The 19156-nt window shown below is 36.8% G+C and overlaps 1 protein-coding gene and 1 pseudogene across 3 annotated transcripts in view; one reads left to right on the top strand and one right to left on the bottom strand.

The window, feature by feature from the left end:
• The window catches only part of LOC107750757 (merlin-like), a 28098-nt pseudogene extending 14512 nt beyond the window's left edge, over positions 1 to 13586 (bottom strand).
• A 575-nt stretch (positions 13587 to 14161) lies between these two features.
• LOC107750754 (F-box only protein 21-like) overlaps positions 14162 to 19156 on the top strand; it is a 7855-nt gene continuing 2860 nt past the window's right edge. Inside the window, exons 1-9 of one of the 3 annotated variants that reach the window (XM_016566281.1) lie at positions 14162 to 14399; positions 14944 to 15079; positions 15260 to 15354; positions 15438 to 15559; positions 16267 to 16413; positions 16628 to 16764; positions 17500 to 17636; positions 18175 to 18354; positions 18684 to 18816. In XM_016566281.1, coding sequence (XP_016421767.1) covers positions 14176 to 14399; positions 14944 to 15079; positions 15260 to 15354; positions 15438 to 15559; positions 16267 to 16413; positions 16628 to 16764; positions 17500 to 17636; positions 18175 to 18354; positions 18684 to 18816 — 1311 coding nt within the window. In that variant the 5' untranslated portion in view covers positions 14162 to 14175. Of the gene's footprint in view, positions 14400 to 14943; positions 15080 to 15229; positions 15355 to 15437; positions 15560 to 16266; positions 16414 to 16627; positions 16765 to 17499; positions 17637 to 18174; positions 18355 to 18683; positions 18817 to 19156 lie in introns of all 3 variants that reach the window. The other 2 variants (XM_016566280.1, XM_016566278.1) reach the window with 2 other exon arrangements.

The raw sequence follows: 19156 nt of genomic DNA, 5'->3' as shown, positions 1-19156 counted from the left end.
AATAAAAAAAATTAAGATAATAAAAAAAAGCTAACCTAAAAAAAAAAAGAGAGAGATAAGATAAAGTATTTAGATTCTGTGCATCTCTGATATAAGAAGGGAGTACATTCCAAAGTCTAGGAGCATAGGATGAAAAAGCCCTGTCCCCTACAGATCGCAAGCATGTCTGTGGAACAGTCACAGACAATATGATTTTGAAAATAGCGCATGATTCATATACTTATTTTATGAAGTTTATGGTACTTTGTAAAAGCATGCATAACCTGTTAGCGTTCCTGTGTGTTTTAGGAGTTTTATGCAAATTTTACAGGGTCTATTCTATTCTAATCTATTCTTTTCATTTTGTATTTTACCAGCCACACTACTCATTCACCTTTGTTACACTGAAAAGAGTGGTCAGGATATTCTTAAAAACTTTTGTGTTCCAAGAAAGCAAGAAAGTGGAATGTGTAATGACAACATTTTAATTTCCAGGTAAAATATGCCTGTTAAGACATGCTTCCCAGTCATCTCATTTATAAAAAGAAAAAGAAAGAAACAAGAAAAGAAAAAGAAAAAAATCATCAGGCTTGCTCTTTTATCCGTCACCAACCTATCAGTCTGAAAACAGTCCCAAAAGTAGCATGCAATATGTCAGCAACTGGTCAAAAAGGTTCTGGCTATTACAGTCATCTTTTCAGTCTGCTTTACAAATGTGACAGCACTTTAAGAGTGCAGTCTGGGAAGGGTGGCTGTTCCTGATAAGTGCCCATCCATGAGGAAAAAAAATTAACTTAAATGATTTTAGCAAATGGCTGCAATGTAACAAAGAGTGAAAAATTTAAGGGGGTCTGAATACTTTCCGTACCCACTGTATTTAAACAGGATCTGCACATCCAAACACGCGGCTCTATCCCAAGCCTACATATGAGCGGAGGGCGCAGGCTAATACAGAACAGACTCACCACTCTTCAATCCCTTCCCAGAATTCATTAGCATCTTTTGAGAATTCATTACATTCGTTTCAGAGTGCACTGCCATTCTGAAGCGGCGCAGGTCTACCTCCCATTACGGGGTGAAGATAAGCTACTTATGTTTTCTCAGAATGTTCTTATCTTCATCTTATGCCCTTTGCAATGCATGAAATCTACCAGATTGGTACAAGCACTGTAAAGTGAAGGGCAAATTGCCATAACTTAACATTAGATAACAAATGTAGTCACAATGCTGTCGGTAAAACTAAACTGAGAGTTAAAGTGTGCAAAACAGATGCTTATTTACCTCCCATGCCGAGCAACCAGCTCGCTCAGTGAAATGATTGATAATGTGCTCATAATCAAGGTGTTATTGCTTAATGGTTTCTGATCACTTAGACTGAATCTTGGCAGGAAGCCGCATTACAGTGGGAGGTGTTCCCCTGGGCTCAGGGGCGCCGCTAGCAATTTTGGGCCCTATGAAAGAATATGAGGTTGGGCCCCCTACCGCACCAAACATACACTATATTGCCCAAAGTATTGGGAAAACTCAATAAAACAAAACAAAAAAACTCATCGCCAAACACCAATGACTTGTACATATGCGTACAATCATTTTAGACACTTCCAAAACTGGAAATACAATTTTTATATACATGAATTATGTTTCCATCTTTGATGCCACAGTTTTGGAAGTGCCTTTTTCTGTTCTAAAGAAGGGGGTGTCCCAATACATTTGTCCATATGTATGTACAAGTCATTGGTGTTTGGTGATGAGTTTTTGGCTCAAGGTCTGCATTTAAAATCACACCAGAGGTGTTCAGCTGGGATTAGGACTCGGCTTTGTGCAGACCCGTCAAGTTCTTCCACACTGACTGAATCAATCTTTTTCTTTCTTTCTTGGCTTTATGCAGACCAGTCAAGTTCTTCCACACTGACTGAATCAATCTTTTTTTTTAACATTGCCTTATACACAGAGGCATTGTTGTGTTAGAATAGAAAAGGGTCCTGTTCAAACTATTGGTATAAAATTAGAAGCACACAATTCCGTAGAATATATTCTATGCTATAGCATTATATAGCATTATATGCTTAAACATTAAGATTTGTACTCATGGCAATTACTAAAGTAGTCAAATCTGTTCATTAGAAGAGACACCCCCCAATACTTTTGGCAATATAGTGTGCAAGCCAGCCTAGCTAATTGGTCATGTGCAGTGCAGAAAGTGCAAAAGTGCGTGGGCCCTTAGAATCGTCCTAACTTTCCCCCCCTTAGCGGCGCCCCTGCCTGGGCTTATTGAATCAGAGACAGGGGCCCTGATGTGAAGCACACAGATTCCACATGGCTGAACACAATCACACCAAACAATGAAAGAGAGCGCTGAACCTGCAGACAGCACAGCCCTTAAACCTCTCTCACACAGAACTGCCCCGAGAAACCAAATACAAGAGCTCAGTTCTGCTGCCAAGCCTATTGAAATGAAACGGCTTTTGAGTTTGGGTCAATGACACATCATCACCTGCTGTTGTGTACAAACAATACTTACGGTCCAACTAGATTAATTATGTACAACACTATGCAGATATCAAATCAATTTTCTGCTCTTGCTTTTAGAGCATGATGGAAATCTAGGGGTTAGGAGTTAGGCTGGCAACACAAAGGTAGCAGATTCAATCACAAACAGGTTATTATTGTTAAGGAAAACCAAAAATATTCATCTAAATTAAAACTTTGTTTCATCATAACAGGGAAAAACTGCTCTGTGGTGCTTGATTAAGAATGAATGTTAATTTGAGGACATTTGAAGCTGTGCACACATGCGAGTTGGAGTCACCTCTTTTTCCATCATTCCCTGTCCTCTCTCTATCTTCCTATCAATAAAAGTGGCAACACGCCAAAAAATTCCAATTAATTTGAGCGTAGTCAAGCTAAACCCACCTGAGCCAATGACTCACCTGCAGGAAGAAGAGGTGCTGTGTTATGTCTTGCACCAACTCTTCTTCAACATTTTCTGGGTAAAACTTGGCCAGGAAATGAAACACTATGGGCTCTTCTTTGGACATATCATGATCCAAAACCTAATACAAAGATAAGTCATGACAAATGTTGTGCTGTGCCTTGTATACTTCATATACACTGACAATAAATTACAAAAAAAAAAATACCAAGACACTACAACATTTTTGGACATGATAAAAATGATCATTGTTGTAAAGTTTTTGTGTCCCTAAGCTGCCCCCTCAAAGCAGTGCCACACCCCCCTTAGCCTGTTCAGTTCCCTGTTAGCCCCAAGCTCCACCCACCCAATCTCAAGCCAATTAGAGCTATCTCACAGACTTTATTAGCTGCACCTGTGTCCACAGCCTACGCTTTGTTGCATGTGGTTGTACTGTGCAGAGGACTGAGTTTTACTCCTTTCATTCTGTTTTTCCTGCGTGTGCGTAATTGACCATGTAAGTGCCTTTGTTTGATGCTTAAATATTATTTTGTATGACTTAAGTTTGGCCTAAATGTGTTTGTTCATGCTTGCTCTAGTTCCTGTTTAGGCATGTGCTTTAGTTATTTAATGTGCAGTTGATGGAACATTGTGGTTGCCTTGTACCTTATTTAGCACTGTTAATGGTAAACTAAAACTCTGTATATTTGTTCCCCTTTATAGAAACCACACGCACACACGCACATCTACATGCACCAAAACTCCTTGGATGTACAATAAACTTTCTTATATACCTGGTTTGACTAGACTGGACCTGTTCTTACCGACAGCCCCACTGGCTTCAAGCTAGCTACCTAAACAGCTGCCAGTTCTCCTCATGCATCCTCCTTTTCATTAATGGCTTTAATAGATTTGCTTTCACACTTTCCCCACTCGGATTTGAACAATAAATGTTTGACTGCTTGACCTAAAACATCTTTGGGATGCAGTTACCTTAAACACTCTAACAAAGATGTTGAGTTGACCTACACAATTTTTCTTATTTTGCAACAGAGGCTGTTCTCTAAAACTGCAACAGTTTATAGATTTTATAATTACTTCATTGCATGAGTGAATGTAATACAGAATAGTAAAAAAAAAAAAAAAATCTATGTTGTCTGGCGCCCATCGCAAGGCTCGTGGAGGAATCCAAACCTGAATATCAATTGATCACTGAGAGTCAGTGCACCTTATTTGGAAGCCCTCTTGCTTGTGTTGCCATTAGGAATTACAAACAGCATCTACAAGCTTGTTTGGCATTCAGAACGTTGGCAAAGGGTGTCTAGATAATCTGAGCACCATCACAGACTTGATTTCACAATAAACAGACTAGAGGACATCAATTTGCTTAGCTTATATAATACAGTAGAGAATCTTTGATATGCTAGACTAATATGTTAGAGATGAGTATTTGTGTATCCTGAACACACGTTCAGATGATACATGAATTGAGGATTTTCTGAATAGCTGAAGACCACTTAATAAAGATGGAGGCCAACCATCCCATAAACGTATAATTATTCATATGTTGTTCTTTAAAAACACAGGCTTTAATATAAATGTGCACTGAAAAAAATTATTTTCTTACTCAGGATTTTTGTCCTGTTATTAACTTAAATGATTTTAGCAAATGGCTGCAATATAACAAAGAGTGAAAAATTTAAGGGGGTCTGAATACTTTCCGTACCCACTGTAGGTGTTGTAAAGTTTTTGTGTCCCTAAGCTGCACACTCAAAGCAGTGCCACACCCCCCTTAGCCTGTTCAGTTCCCTGTTAGCCCCAAGCTCCACCCACCCAATCTCAAGCCAATTAGAGCTATCTCACAGACTTTATTAGCTGCACCTGTGTCCACAGCCTACGCTTTGTTGCATGTGGTTGTACTGTGCAGAGGACTGAGTTTTACTCCTTCCATTCTGTTTTTCCTGCGTGTGCGTAATTGACCATGTAAGTGCCTTTTGTTTGATGCTCAAGTATTATTTTGTATGACTTAAGTGTGGCCTAAATGTGTTTATTTTCATGCTTGCTCTAGTTCCTGTTTTGGCATGTGCTTTAGTTATTTAATGTGCAGTTGATGGAACATTGGGGTTGCCTTGTACCTTATTTAGCACTGTTAATGGTAAACTAAAACTCTGTATATTTGTTCCCCTTTACAGAAACCACACGCACAGCTACATGCACCAAAACTCCTTGGATGTACAATAAACTTTCATATACCTGGTTTGACTAGACTGGACCTGTTCTTACCGACAGCCCCACTTGGCTTCAAGCTAGCTACCTAACCATCTGCCACCTCCTTAGCATGGTTCCTCCTTTTCAATCATACTTTGTCCTTTTTGGACATGTACCAAAGTATAGCATTCTTTGAAGTGCCATGAAAAGAACATGGTACATGAATAAGTTCAAACCTGCAGTATCATATTACCAAGGAAAAAACACAGTACTTTTTTGAGAGGGTAATGAGTTTGGTTTGGTTTTCATGACAGTCTGTTTGTATTTACTCTACCTTTTAAAGGTTTAAAGATTTATTTTTTTCCAAAATTCTACAAAAATACAAAGTTGTATTTGCCTACAAAACAGCATTTATTTGAAATAGAAATTTATGTTTTAATGTAGAATACTTTACGGTTACTTTCAATTTCAATGCATCCTTGCCGAATTAAAGTATTAATTTATTTCAAAAAAGAAATCTCACTGACCTCAATTATTTTGAAAGGTTATGTATATCATTACACAATACAATTTAATAAGATTTGTCAAATATTTTCAAAGCCTAAATTGAGTAAATATCAGGATATCTTGATCTATTTTACATGATAAAGGAATAATGTTTCTAAATCATTTCCAGTTTGAGATGAGCATTTACCTTCTTGTCCATTTTCAGCCATGCCACAGTGTCTTTGACGTCATAGCGCAGACCAAAAAACCAGGTCTCCCTGAGTCCCAGTGTCCGGCACACAAGTTCAAACGGATCCTTTCCTTTCCACTTCAGCTGCCCAAACAAGATCACAGAAAAAGGTTAGTAACACAAAGCTTTAAAGAAGTGCATTCTGAACCATAGGCAGAATTTTAAACTATTTTTAAGATCTGTTCCTGTCTCATAGTTCCTTTTGAAACAACAAGTTGGAGCTAGGACATAGACAGACATGGACTGAACACAATAAAACCCCAATTTTAATTTCAAGAAGACTTTAAAGGAAACAACCTAAAAGCTCTCTAGGGATTGTGGCAGACTAATCGAATTCAGACTGACCACAAATCTGAACAGCACCAGTATAATGAACAGCGACATTCCCTGAATAACCTCATTTCCACAGACCATGGCAAGGCAGAGAAATGAATCTGAGCTTCATTACAAAGTCACTGCTGTCAGCAAGCACATTCACTCGTTTTCAGATATATCAGCACATCTTTTATCAGGAGGACTACTGTCAGGAGGCCAGGAAAAAAAATTACCATATTCAATTGGTGAAGAACTGCGGACACATATTAGTTGCTTATTTCTCATTAAAATGACTTTAATTGTCTTGTGCATACTGCGTACTTGAACAGAATCAATAAAGCAGCAACAAAACATTCATTATTACTACCAAAGACACCTGCATAAGGCTGCATCTATATCATTAATTTTATTGGTTAGAGGTGAATTGTACAGAAAACAAGGTCAAATTATTTCCCAACAGCATTGGGTAGATTACTTACAAATTGCAGTCAGATTACAAATTATATAGTTAGTAACGAAATATTAGATTACACATTTTAGGCAATGCATTGACTACTTTTTCATTAGATTACTTTTGGCCTAATTCATTTATCACAAAGTTTTGATATAAAAATACAAAGATATTACATATTTGATCAAACATACTCTTAAACAGATTCTTTATTTTCAACAACAACGTGCATTAAATATTTCACAAACTGGGGTTTGTGAAAGAACTTAAAAAAATACTTTCAAAACAAAATCTTCAACACTAAAACGTGTGAATGTGTAGTTCAGTTATTTTTTGAACATTAAAGCATGTCAACATATTCTGTTACACCAAATACACTAAATAATGATCTTTAAAATAGCATCATATGACCCCTTTAACTTAAAATCTCAGGGGGACTTCAAGTAAATATTTTAGGTCAAAATGACCTGTGAATAATATGTAATTATGTAATCCATAAAGTAACTGTAATCTGAATATAAGCATTTTAAAACATAATATAATCTAATAACAAGTACTTAATTTTAGAAATCTGATTACATAATCCAGATTGCATGTAATCAGTTACAGTCTATGGTTACTACCCAGCACTGTTTCCCAATATTGGAAGAGTCCATTTAAAGGGTTATTTCACCCAAAAATGAAAATGAGCTTGTTTCAAATGTAATAAACCCTTTTCTCTCACTTCCGGTATCTGTCATATGCGGGGAAGCCTTTCCGGTGGATGACGTAGGACGTTGGCGTTGCGTGATTAGTGACGAATGCGGAGAGAGAACAAAACAAAATGCCAGTCACAAATTAGAAGTACAAACCGAGGATTTGCAAAGAAAAAGTCGGAGGATTTTGATATAAACCAAGAGGAGAACTGGTTTCCTTTGCTAAAGTAAAGGAAACTTTGCTTCCTTTGCTCCTATAAACAAACTCGTGAGACTAGCATATCTCAAAGGCGCGCCCGCTGCACATACGTCATACGCCTTCCGCCAGAACGCCTTCCCCATATGATAGATAACGGAAGTGAGAGAAAAGTGTTTATGTTTGAAATATGGATATTTTTCTTACAAAAACGCATGCATTCACTACAGGAGGCCTTTATTCACCCCCCGGAGCCGTGTGAGGCACGTTTTATTATGAATGCGCGTGCTTTATTTGACCACTTGTGAACTGTTCAACTGCAACACCCGCTGACTGCAATAATAGAGCTTGGAATAGCCAGGACAATTTTTAATATAACTCTGACTGGATTCGTCTGAAAGAATAAAGTCATATACACCTAGGATGCTTCGAGGGCGAGTAAAAAAAATTTCATCTTTGGGTGAACTAACCCTTAAATATCACCAAAACCAGAATTTGCAATCTGCAGGAGTATATTAGCAGAATAACAATTAGAAAACTCATCTTGTGAGAATAATTCTCTTGTGTAGACATCTGTACTCGATTAGCCTTGTCATTAGTAGGATTCAAGTATACTAGGCATCATCTGGACCCAGCTGAGCTAGATGATCCTGTCTTGTGAACAATATACTTGCCAAATATGTCACCATGAATGATTAAAGTTTATGACATAGAAGAAAGAACCTTGGTGTTGTAAGTACTGACAACTTCCAGAGAGTATTGCAAACATGAACACCGCAAACTGTATTAGCATAACAGGGACAGGTGCTTTTCAAGGTGTGATTTCATCTTGCCTAATGTTTATGTATGAGAACATATGACGATATGCTGCCATCCAGAGTCCAACCAATTAAATATGCTGATGCTTCCCCTCTAGGAAGCTGACAGCTGCCTTCAAGGACAACCGTCAGCTGATGCGAACATACACAGAGGTGTGTCTGTGTAGAAAAGTGTTCACTCACTGTCCTAAATATTCAGTGAAGAAGTTATGAAAACTTGACAGCAGAACAGCACAAGAAAGAAAGTACAAAAGCAGTAACCTCAAAGTCAAATTCTTGTCTTTATCCACTATTGAACCCCAGGCTATTAGCCCAAATCAGATTATATTGACTGAGCTACACCAAGACTGTCTTTCTAGTTACACAGCACAAGATTAGATGAAGTCAATACTACGCACAATACCTTTAGCACACAGAGATGGCTTGAACAAAATTTTAGCCTACAGCACAAATAAAAAGTGTTTTTAATATTGAACAGAAAATATGCACTGTACTTCTAATAAGTTGCACCTGACAATCCTTATATTGAAGCCCAAGAAAATATATGAAATGCATTTTTCAAGTGACAATCTATATGGAATCTGTTGTGCATTATAGTGACCATCTTCTGAGGTCCATTTTCACTTTAATAGCATTCTAAGAAAACATGTAGAAGCTAAAATAAATAATAAAATAAAAAACTGGCTTTATGGTATTTCCTCTAGTTTCAGGATCTTGGCGATTGTTATTCATAAGTGTTTGGAGACCATTTTCTGTCATTGTTAAATAATATCTATCACTATATGCCCAAGGCTTCTGGAAATAACATGAACTGAGGTTTAGCAAACCCTGTAGATGACTTCAGTGATGGGCTATTATCAGCTATCAATGGTAGGCAATAAAATCTCAAGGACTGTGCAGAGAGAGGAATCGGTTTTTTTTATAAATCAATGCTGCCACCAAGTGGTGTTGTTTAGGAAATACGAAGATGCACCAAAACAATCTCAATGGTGCCAAAATCAAATGCAATGATCCAAATGGTCCAGATGCAAAGGGATATCAGGGTTAAATATTACTGCGTAAGCTCTGCATCTCTTACATGCATGCTGTCAATTACCACAAAAAAATATTGTCCTATCCGAACAAACCATACATCAATGGAAAGCTTATTTATTCAGATTTTGGATGATATATAAATCAAAAAAAAAAAAAAAAAAAAGACCCCCGAGTTTGTAAAACCCGTAACATAAGGCATTTTTTATGTAAGTCTATGGGATAAGGAATTGCACCAACTGCAAGAAAATGCTAAAACACACACTGTTTTAAAGTAAACAAACAAGATGTAAATATTTTTACATGAGTAAAAATGAGTTACATGAGTTTACATGATACTAATGTGACAGAATTGCTTACCGTGTCAAGGAAAAGTTAAATCCAATATTTAACTCCTGTTATAACCATATAAATTCAGTAAATCCAGTGGCTTTCACATAATACACACAAAATACCAGCCTGTTTATATGAAGCAAATTACGCTTGAATGAGTTAGGTCTCACTGTCAGGGTTATGGACCTGTTTGTGTGTGTTTCTGTCTCCCATTGATTGTGTTAATTTGATTCCAGGTGTGTAGTTCTTCCCCCAATTATCCTGTGTTTAAAAGCCCTAGTCCTTTCAGTCAGTGTTTGTCGGTTCTGAACGTCATTCTATGTGTTCCTGTGTCTCCTACGTACCCCTTGTGTTTGGATTATTAAAATTCTGTGGTTTGAAGCTATCTCCGTGTCTCCTCGTTCCGTGCTCCGAGTGAAGTGTGACACTCACCACTAAGGATTTAGACAATTTTACAACTCAATGCATTTAAAACACACTTAAAGCTGCAGATTTCTGCTTTTAAACCTATCCGAACGTTTTGTGCCAAAGACTCCCATTGCAAGTGCTTTACTTCATACAGTTTCTGATTGTTTTTACAGAGGGACGAATCTGAAGTATTGTTTATGGTAATCGACAGTATGTCACAGATCATGAACCTGGAACATTGCTTTAATGTTTATTGGAGTTCAAGATCAATATCATCAAAAAAATGTCTAATAAAAAAGGCCAACCAGAGCAGCTACATTTTGCTCCCTCAATTCTAACTATACATTTAGTTTTGTATCTAAATAAAACAGCTTTGTAGTACATGAGAGTGCATTATCGGTATATTATATAGCAACAGAATCATGATCTCTCAGAACCTCATTACCACCATAGGAAAGACTGTTAATGAGTGTGAAAGAGCAAAACAGAGTGAGAGACAGGCAGGCAAACAGACAGGCAGGCAGGCACAGAGCAGTACACGGGGTCTTGTTGAGTGGGATCACCGTGCCTCATGGGACATTAACTCATGGTCCCCGTCTGTCTCGCCGTTCTCTTACCACCATCTGTTTTCCCTTAATTCAAAAACACTCCCTGTGATGGTTTCTGTGCAAAAATAGGGCATCTTCCTGCAAGAAAATCAGTGGATGTTATGTGCAAATGAAGCGCAGCTCTACAGAGGAGTCCTCTGTATGCCTGCAGAACTCCCACCGGATTCAGCGTTTGTACAAAACACCTTTATATATGGAAATGATGATTATTGCCATACCGGATGCTGCTTGCTTTGTAGATTTGTATGTTTGTCTTAGTTTTTCCCCCACAAGCAGTCATGAGTGTTTTTTGAAAACTTTTTGGGATTATTTTTAAGGGAAAATAATTTTTCTTCTAATATTCTAAACACAAAAGGAGATGTTAGGCAGAATGTCCAAGCTTCTGTTTTCCACACAAAAAAAGTAAATGGTGATTTATACTGCCAAGCTCCAAAAAGGACAATAAAAGTAGTCCATATAACTATATTTCTAGCCTCCTGAAGCCATGTGATAGCTTTGTTTGAGGAATAGAACCAAATTAGGTTGTTGCTTATTGATAATATTCACCTCAAAGCACTCAAATCTCACTTGCAGCAACATTTACCAAATTTGCATTGTGTTAATAATCACTGGCATTTCAAGTCAATGACATAAAACATGACATTACATTACAACATGACATTTATTAGGCAGATGCTTTTATCCATCGCGACTTACACACTGCATTCAAGGTATACATTTTATCAGTTCATGCATTCTCTGAGAATCGAACCCATGACTTTGGCGTTGCTAACAGCATGATCTACTGTACTGAACTACAGGAATACAAACCGATTTTTAACTGCCTTTTTAAAAGCCATTTTAATTTGATATACAACTTTACAAGGCCTCTACATTGTCAATATGATCAAAATTTGCTGAAAAGCCTTTTGTACACAATCTATTATGTGCCTTCTTTCATCTGATTGATGACTTATACTCTTAATAAATAAAAGGGCTTTTAGTATAATTCTAAAAACCTCCCCCTTCAGATCGTGATTTACGTGTCTGTTGCAAAATCATTTATTAAAGTAGATATAATTTTTAGTAATACTTCAAGATGAACCCTTACTGGACTGAAGCAATTCAGGTTTATTTGTTTGTTTGTTTTTCTTAGAAAAATCTAAATTTAAAGTTAAAATGTAAGTATCAAATATGATACATCAGGCTTTTGAGGAACGTTTATTTGTTCATCTCTCAATCATCATTGTATTCCACTGCAATATGTGTTTTGCCCCCACAATAAAAACTACAGCGCTTTGATGTTCTTACCAAGACATATAATTGGGAGATACTGGCTTACAATTTATACTTATATGCATTTTATGCAAGTAGTCTGCTATACTCTCACTTTGTCATACCATATGAGCCTTAAAAGCCTGATGTATATATCAAATATGACAATATTTTTTTCAGATATTTCTGACTATCATTTCATATGTCAAGCTTTACAGAGTTAACTTATTGAAAATGAGATTTTATTTAATTGAAATATCACTTGTCATAAGACTATAGTGCAAAAGTCATATGACCACTTTTATAGTGCATTTTTCTAATAGCTTGGCAATATAAATCATCACCCACTTTCACTGCATGCAAGTTGCAGCTTGTACTCATTTTGTGTTTAACAGGGGAAAAAATTAATACAACGAGGGGAATAAATGACGACACAATTTCCATTTTTTGGAAGAGCTATTCCTTAAGGCCACTGAACTGCCTTGGTTCAAACATTAAAACAGCTCGAGGAGACAGGGATGTCTTGACGCAGCTCCCCTGGAGAAACAGGTCAGGCTGAGTGACTTGCTCAAGGGCACAACAACAGTGAGCAGGGACGTTAAAATGTAGACAGCCTGGTGCCTTCCCCAAGTTAAGCTTACATGGTTTCTGATGAGAAGCATTGATCACTGCCAGTGCAGGTTTGGTTGTAGGCTACAATAGGTTTACTACCAATGTGAAGGTGATATGTACGCATTCAGAGACAGTTTAAAGTTAATTCTGACACAATTCAGGGAGCTTCAACACAAAAACAAAGCACTTGCTACTCACCTCACAGCTGAACTCCAAGTCCGCATCCACTGTAACAACTGTGACATTGAAGGTTTTGGCTTGTTTCCTCCGAAGAGAGTTGAGTCCCATTTTTGATGCAAGGACACTTGCCATAATAGCTGCGGATGGGAAACCTTCCTCTTCTTTAGAAACAACATAAACCTGTTGACTAACTATCTATCTCAAGCATAGCTTATTATGAATCAACAGAGTTGAACTCTGGTTAAAAGCTACAATTTAGCATTACTGGCCAATGTAACAAAAATGTGATTAAAGTGCATCTCTAAAGGCAGGACGTTTTCAAACCACCTGCGTTAACTGGTAACTAGTAGCTGGACACATATTATCCCTTTTACTTCCTCTGAAGCTCCATTAGGTCTGTAAGAAGATAAAGGAAAAAGGTAAGAGCACAAGTTTATTAGCTAGTAACCGAGTAAATGTACAAAAACAACAGACAAAATATGCTGCTATTAAACTGCTATAAGCGTAAATACATATTAAGATCTGGTAACAAACATTAACCTATTACAAACACTTAAGTATATATTCGTGTAGCAAATACAAACTTTTAACCGACTTCACAACATTTTAGGTGCTCGTATATGTTTGTTTAGGCTAATCTACGGTTTCATGCCTCATTGTTTTTTGTTGTGAGTGTTTTTGACGGAATTGGCCTGACAGCTTGTAAACTGGTTGCTAACTCACCTGTCGAGCTGTAAAAACAGCTGAAGTCCCGCAGTGTGTGTGATTCACGGCCGTTAAAACACCTGACACACAAACACAGCTGCTGGTTTGACTCTTTCGGGCCAACAAAACTGCAGCTGAAACTTCGCGTGCGTGTGCACGAAAAGGCGGGAGGACATGCGCCATAAGGTACATCGTTCAGCAATAAAACTTTTTTGTTGTTGTTGTGTTTTTGTTTGTTTTTTGGTCAGGGATTATACATTGAACAATACCACATTTAATAAATAAATAAACTTCCAATCAGCTATTTCCGAAAATATTTCAGAAATGTTACCTTTTTATGATTATATAAAACTGTACAAATTATGCATTTATTACTTTTAATTGCTGTTTATAATAATGTAATTATTATTATTTACAAATTATGAATGTAAATGTAATTAATCTGAATATATATGTGTGTATATATATATATATATATATATATATATAATGAAATTGAAATATCTTATTTTTAAAAAATGTTTTAAATATTGTAAAATATAATTTGAATATAATTTATAGATTGTAATATAAATTACATTAAATATATATTCTTTATAATTATAATGTTCAATCCATTCCGATTTAAATGTGTATTCTCGAAACGCTAATTCAGCCCTGTGCACCAGAAAGGGGCGTGGTTTCGCTGACAACTGGGCGGGGCCTCGGTGAGATCATCGGAGTAAACAGAAAAGATGGCGACGCCATACACGGGAGATCGAGGTTTAGGGACAAACGCGGTTATTTCAGAGAATTTCGCCAAGCAGTTAACCGATTTACCAGCGGAATTATTAGAGCATATATTGTGCTTCCACGTTCTAAACCATATCGACATTTGCAACGTTTCCTGCACGTGCAAGAGGCTGCATGACGTGTGCCATGGCAGGGGAAAGGTCTGGGCGCATCAGCACAAGCTCAGGTGGCATAAATTAAATACATTTCTAAAGATTGATACCTCCATTAACCACCAGTTAATCAAACCATAAGAAATATGTTTGATCATTGATAGGTGGTTTAAGATGTGCATTCAGCGCGTGACTTGAGAGCTGTCAGGTCGTGTTCTCATTCTGCTGATGCACCAGATTTGTCCTCCGTGCACATGCAGAGAGGTGTATAATATGATGTTTAATTTTTACAGGCTCACCTCCTATATGTTGAAAAACGAAATGCACTTCCAGTATCATTGTTGATTACGTTAAGTGACCTTGAACACAGAAATGCATGATATAAATTTAGAGTTATTATAGTAACAATAACTATTGCACCCTCTGCCGCAAGTAAAAAAAAAAATTTTGTACTCCAGGAGATATATTAGCACGCAAAAATATTCTTTATGACACATAACATTACACTAGCCTCATTTAAGGTTTAACGTATTTGCAATCCCCTGGTGATGACCCAGTATTCATTTATATTTTTCCCTTGTGAGGTCAAACATTACTGATGTGTCATTAATATTTTAGGTGGCCCAGGCTGCAGAGATTTTATCAGCAGAATGAGTCATATGATTGGCTGAAGGAATTCAAAACCCGGCACATGGTTGGTCAACAGATAAGAAGAACAGTAGAGTCTATTTCCAAGAGGTTCTTCACAGAAGTTGTAAGTGACTTGAAAAGAGACTAAACTACAAAGCAGTTTACCATTTTCTCAAAAATTGTAATCTTTTTGGTATGGTCATTACGCTACGATTGGACAGGTATATTTGTACGGTAAGTTGGATTGAATCAGTGGTTTTGGTCACTAACCCAGAGATCTGTAACTCAGCCTTGCGTTGGTCAGGTTCTTGGAGACAGCTTTGCGGAAATCGAGTCTCTTGGTGCTCCAGAACACTTCTGTGCGGATGAGCTGCTTGAAATTTTGAACTCAGACAAAAGGTTAGAAAGGAGCTCACACTTATGTTATTTCCTTCTTAACAATTAATGGTTTAACTGAATTTATAAATGCACTTCTTTCCCAGGAAATGTTTGACACTTAAGTACTATGCAAAGAAAATCCTGTACTTCCTCCGGCAGCAGAACATTTTGAGGAATTTGAAGGTTTTCCTTGAGCGACCACCAGAACTACAATCAGCCCTTGAAGGTAAGCTGATATCACACACACACAAAAAGTAACGTTTTATTTCTTATTAAAGGAATAGTTCGTCCAAAAACGAACATTTCCTCACCCTCAGGCCATATAAAAATGTAGATGAGTTTGTTCATCTGATCAGATTTAGAGAAATGTAACATTGCATCTCTTGCTCACCAATGGATCCTCTGCAGTGAATGGGTGCCGTCAGAATGAGAGTCCAAACAGCTGATAAAAACATCACAATAATCCATAAGTAATCCACACGACTCCAGTCCATTGATGTGAATTGAAAAGCTCTGTGTTTGTAAGAAACTACTTTTGGGTGAACTATTCCTTTAATGGAAAAATATAAAATAATTATATTATAATGCTTTATCTTACCAGCAACGAGGCCAAATGAAGGCCAGTGGCACTGGTACAACCAATAATATCTGTTGTGCTGTAACTGTTATCATATATAATATTCATACTGTAGCTCAAATACATGCATGATGAACTTGAAATATGTGTGCTGCATACTGGGCTTTGTAATATAAAATTTTTTTGTATATATGCTTAAAGACGTACGCATCATAATATTCGCAATGAAATTAGGCAGTGTGCGCAGAATAGGTCGACTTCTCACTATATTATTATGGATGATTGAGGTTCAACATGAAATTAATGTTTAGGTCAATGATTTGCATCACGTCCATTTGTTTAATCTCCAATTCCAGGTGCTGTTTTGGTCGATCAGTATTGCAACCCTCTGGCTGATGTCACTCTTGAGAGCATATCTGCACAGATAGAAGAAATCACAGACAAGGTGAAGAAGAATCTGCGAGTAAAAAATGCCACACATCCAAGTCTACGAGCCAGTCAAGGTCAGTCCGCAAGGAGATACCCGGAAAATTCAATTTGCTGGTCTCCTGAGGTCTATTAGTCAGACCTATGTAGCCAGGCTTATGTTCTCCCGGTTGTCTTATAAAAGCTTTCAACTTGATGTCGATAAAATAAAGCATTGGGCAACCACATTAGCATTATTGTTCTTAAAGCTGTAGTATCCAATATATGTCTAAAATTGAGTTTTTTTTCCAGGTGACTGCTTTGTTCTGGAAAACTTGGAGTTTCAAAAGCAAGTCATATGTGCTCTGAATGCTGTGCTGTATGACCAGCTACAGTACAAGGGCAATGAGCGTGACTACTACAATCCACTCAACTCATACATACATCAGGTACTGCAATCACATGGATATCATACTCCTTTCCAAAATACTAAAGTTAGGAGGGTGTGGATAACCAGTGTTAGGGGCAATGTTATAATTTCATTATATAAGAAACATGCATTACATAAGCAAATGATTTTTTAAAAGTAACATGTATTTTTAATTTTTGTAAAATAAGTAACATGACTAATTTATGTGTGTGTGTATAATTTTTTTAACCTGATTTATTTATTCAAAGAAAACAGCTGAAAGTATTTTATGAGTTGTTATAGTACAAGTAATTTTATTTTAATGTCATTTAATTTAAACTTTGATATAGTTTATTTTTTAGAATTATTTGATGAATAGTAAGTTAATAGTAAAAAGAACAGTGTTTATTTGAAATAAAAGCTTTTTGCAACAACTTAAGTCTTTACTGTCACTTTTGATCAATTTAATGTATCCTTGCAAAATAAACGTATTCATTTCTTTAAATTCTACTGACCTCAAACTTTGAATGTTAGTGTATTTTGGGGTGATAAGCACTTATTTACAGCAAAAGAAAAAAAAACTTTAGGGGGGCGTGGCAGAGTCTTATCTTTGATAAAGAATATCTCTTTGGTTTTGAGACTTTAGTCTTTGCAACTTCAGGGATCTTATCTATGCACAATCAGCTTGTAACACTCCAAAGAGAAAGGAAAACTTGAAATCGCATCATATGACCCCTTTAAGATTATTTCTCACAGTGTGCCCTCTTGTGGTCAGGTGCTGCTCCGTCGGACAGGCATTCCCATCAGCCTCTCTGTGCTCTACATGACTCTGGCCAGGAAGTTAGGAGTTCCTCTGGAGCCTGTCAACTTCCCCAACCATTTCCTGCTCCGCTGGTGCCAAAATCAAAGGAGGTGGGCGTTTAACACATTCCAGCTATTGCAGTCTGCCAGAATGAAATTACATAGCAAACACCAATCAGTTTAGCACTGTTCACAATACACATTGTTACAAAAATCATTTTGATGTTTATGATATCTTCATATCTTATTGCCACATTTAGAGCTGTGAGATATTATAGTTTACATTTTGCAATGATACAAGCAATCAAGCAGTTGAGATTCGCTATTTGCTCTTTGTGAGTATACTGTATATATGCAGATAAAGATGGACATATATATCCAACTTTATATAAAGAGCTGGACGACAATATAATTTTTATTTTGCATCCCAGATTTGCTTCATAGTATACTTGAGCATTCTGTATGTATCCAGGTAAAGCAGGATATACTATACATCCAACTTTTAATATATCACTGAGCGATAATATAGTTTGCATTTTCCGACAATATAGCAATATTGCTTTAATCCCAATATGCTTCAAAAGAATTGTGCTGTGCTTGCATTAAAAATAAAACAACAATGTAAGTTGACTAATGAGTTGTTTTGCAGGAGTGATGACATCTATGACTATGTATACATTGACGCGTTTGGGAAAGGAAAGCAGCTGGCTGCTAAAGAGTGTGAGAATCTGATCCGACACCAGGTGGGAGCAGATTACTACAGCGCTATAAGCACCAGCGAGCTGCTGCTGCGGATGGTGGGAAACCTGCTTAACATCGGCAAAAGAGGGTGAGAATCACACGTGGATTTTGATTACTTTAGCTGTACTTGTGAGTCAGCGTGTTATTAACTGTTCTTTTATATTCATATTGCTGTACTGTTGTCCTATGATCATTTCCTAAAATCTCTGCACTTAAGTTTTAGTGAAAATGAAGGTGGTGTTTAAAAGACTTGTTTCATGCTGCTTGAATACTCATTAGTAAGCCAGTCAGGGAATTCTGCAGTTTAGACAGTGTTTTATGTAAATAAAATCAGTTTTTCTTGGCTGTCAGCTGAATTTGTGAAGTTGTCAGACCCACGTTTGTTACAAAATGTGCTTGCTTTTGTGTTTTGTCTAGGGAAGGAAATGAGAAATCATATCAGCTCCTGCGGGACTCTCTGGATCTCTACCTCACTATTAACCCTGATAATGTGCAGTATCTTCTGCTGCAGGCCCGTCTCTACTTCCACCTGGGCATCTGGCCTGAGAAAGTGAGTTCAGTCTCACAGATGAGACTTAAATGTCAGTAACACTCCATAATTCACCTATTTGCTTAATAAAGAATAGTCAAAAAGATCAAATCTCTCTGACACAGTGGTTAGCACATAAGGATGTTAGATTGAATTCATCCAATGTTATTTTAGTATCATTGAGATACTATTATAGTTTTTTTTAATTAATATTTTGAATGAATTTTTATTTTGATATTTTTAATTTTCATTTTAGTTGAATTATTAGTAATTTTGTGTTTTGTCATTTTTAGTCTTTTTAAATATGTATGTGTGTGTGTGTGTGTATATATATATATATATATATATATATAATGTGTGT

This window comes from Sinocyclocheilus rhinocerous, unplaced genomic scaffold (genome assembly GCF_001515625.1).
Source record: "Sinocyclocheilus rhinocerous isolate Xijiao unplaced genomic scaffold, SAMN03320098_v1.1 scaffold2347, whole genome shotgun sequence".
In the NCBI taxonomy this organism is placed as follows: Eukaryota; Metazoa; Chordata; class Actinopteri; order Cypriniformes; family Cyprinidae; genus Sinocyclocheilus; species Sinocyclocheilus rhinocerous.
This window is presented reverse-complemented; position numbering and strand designations above follow the sequence as displayed.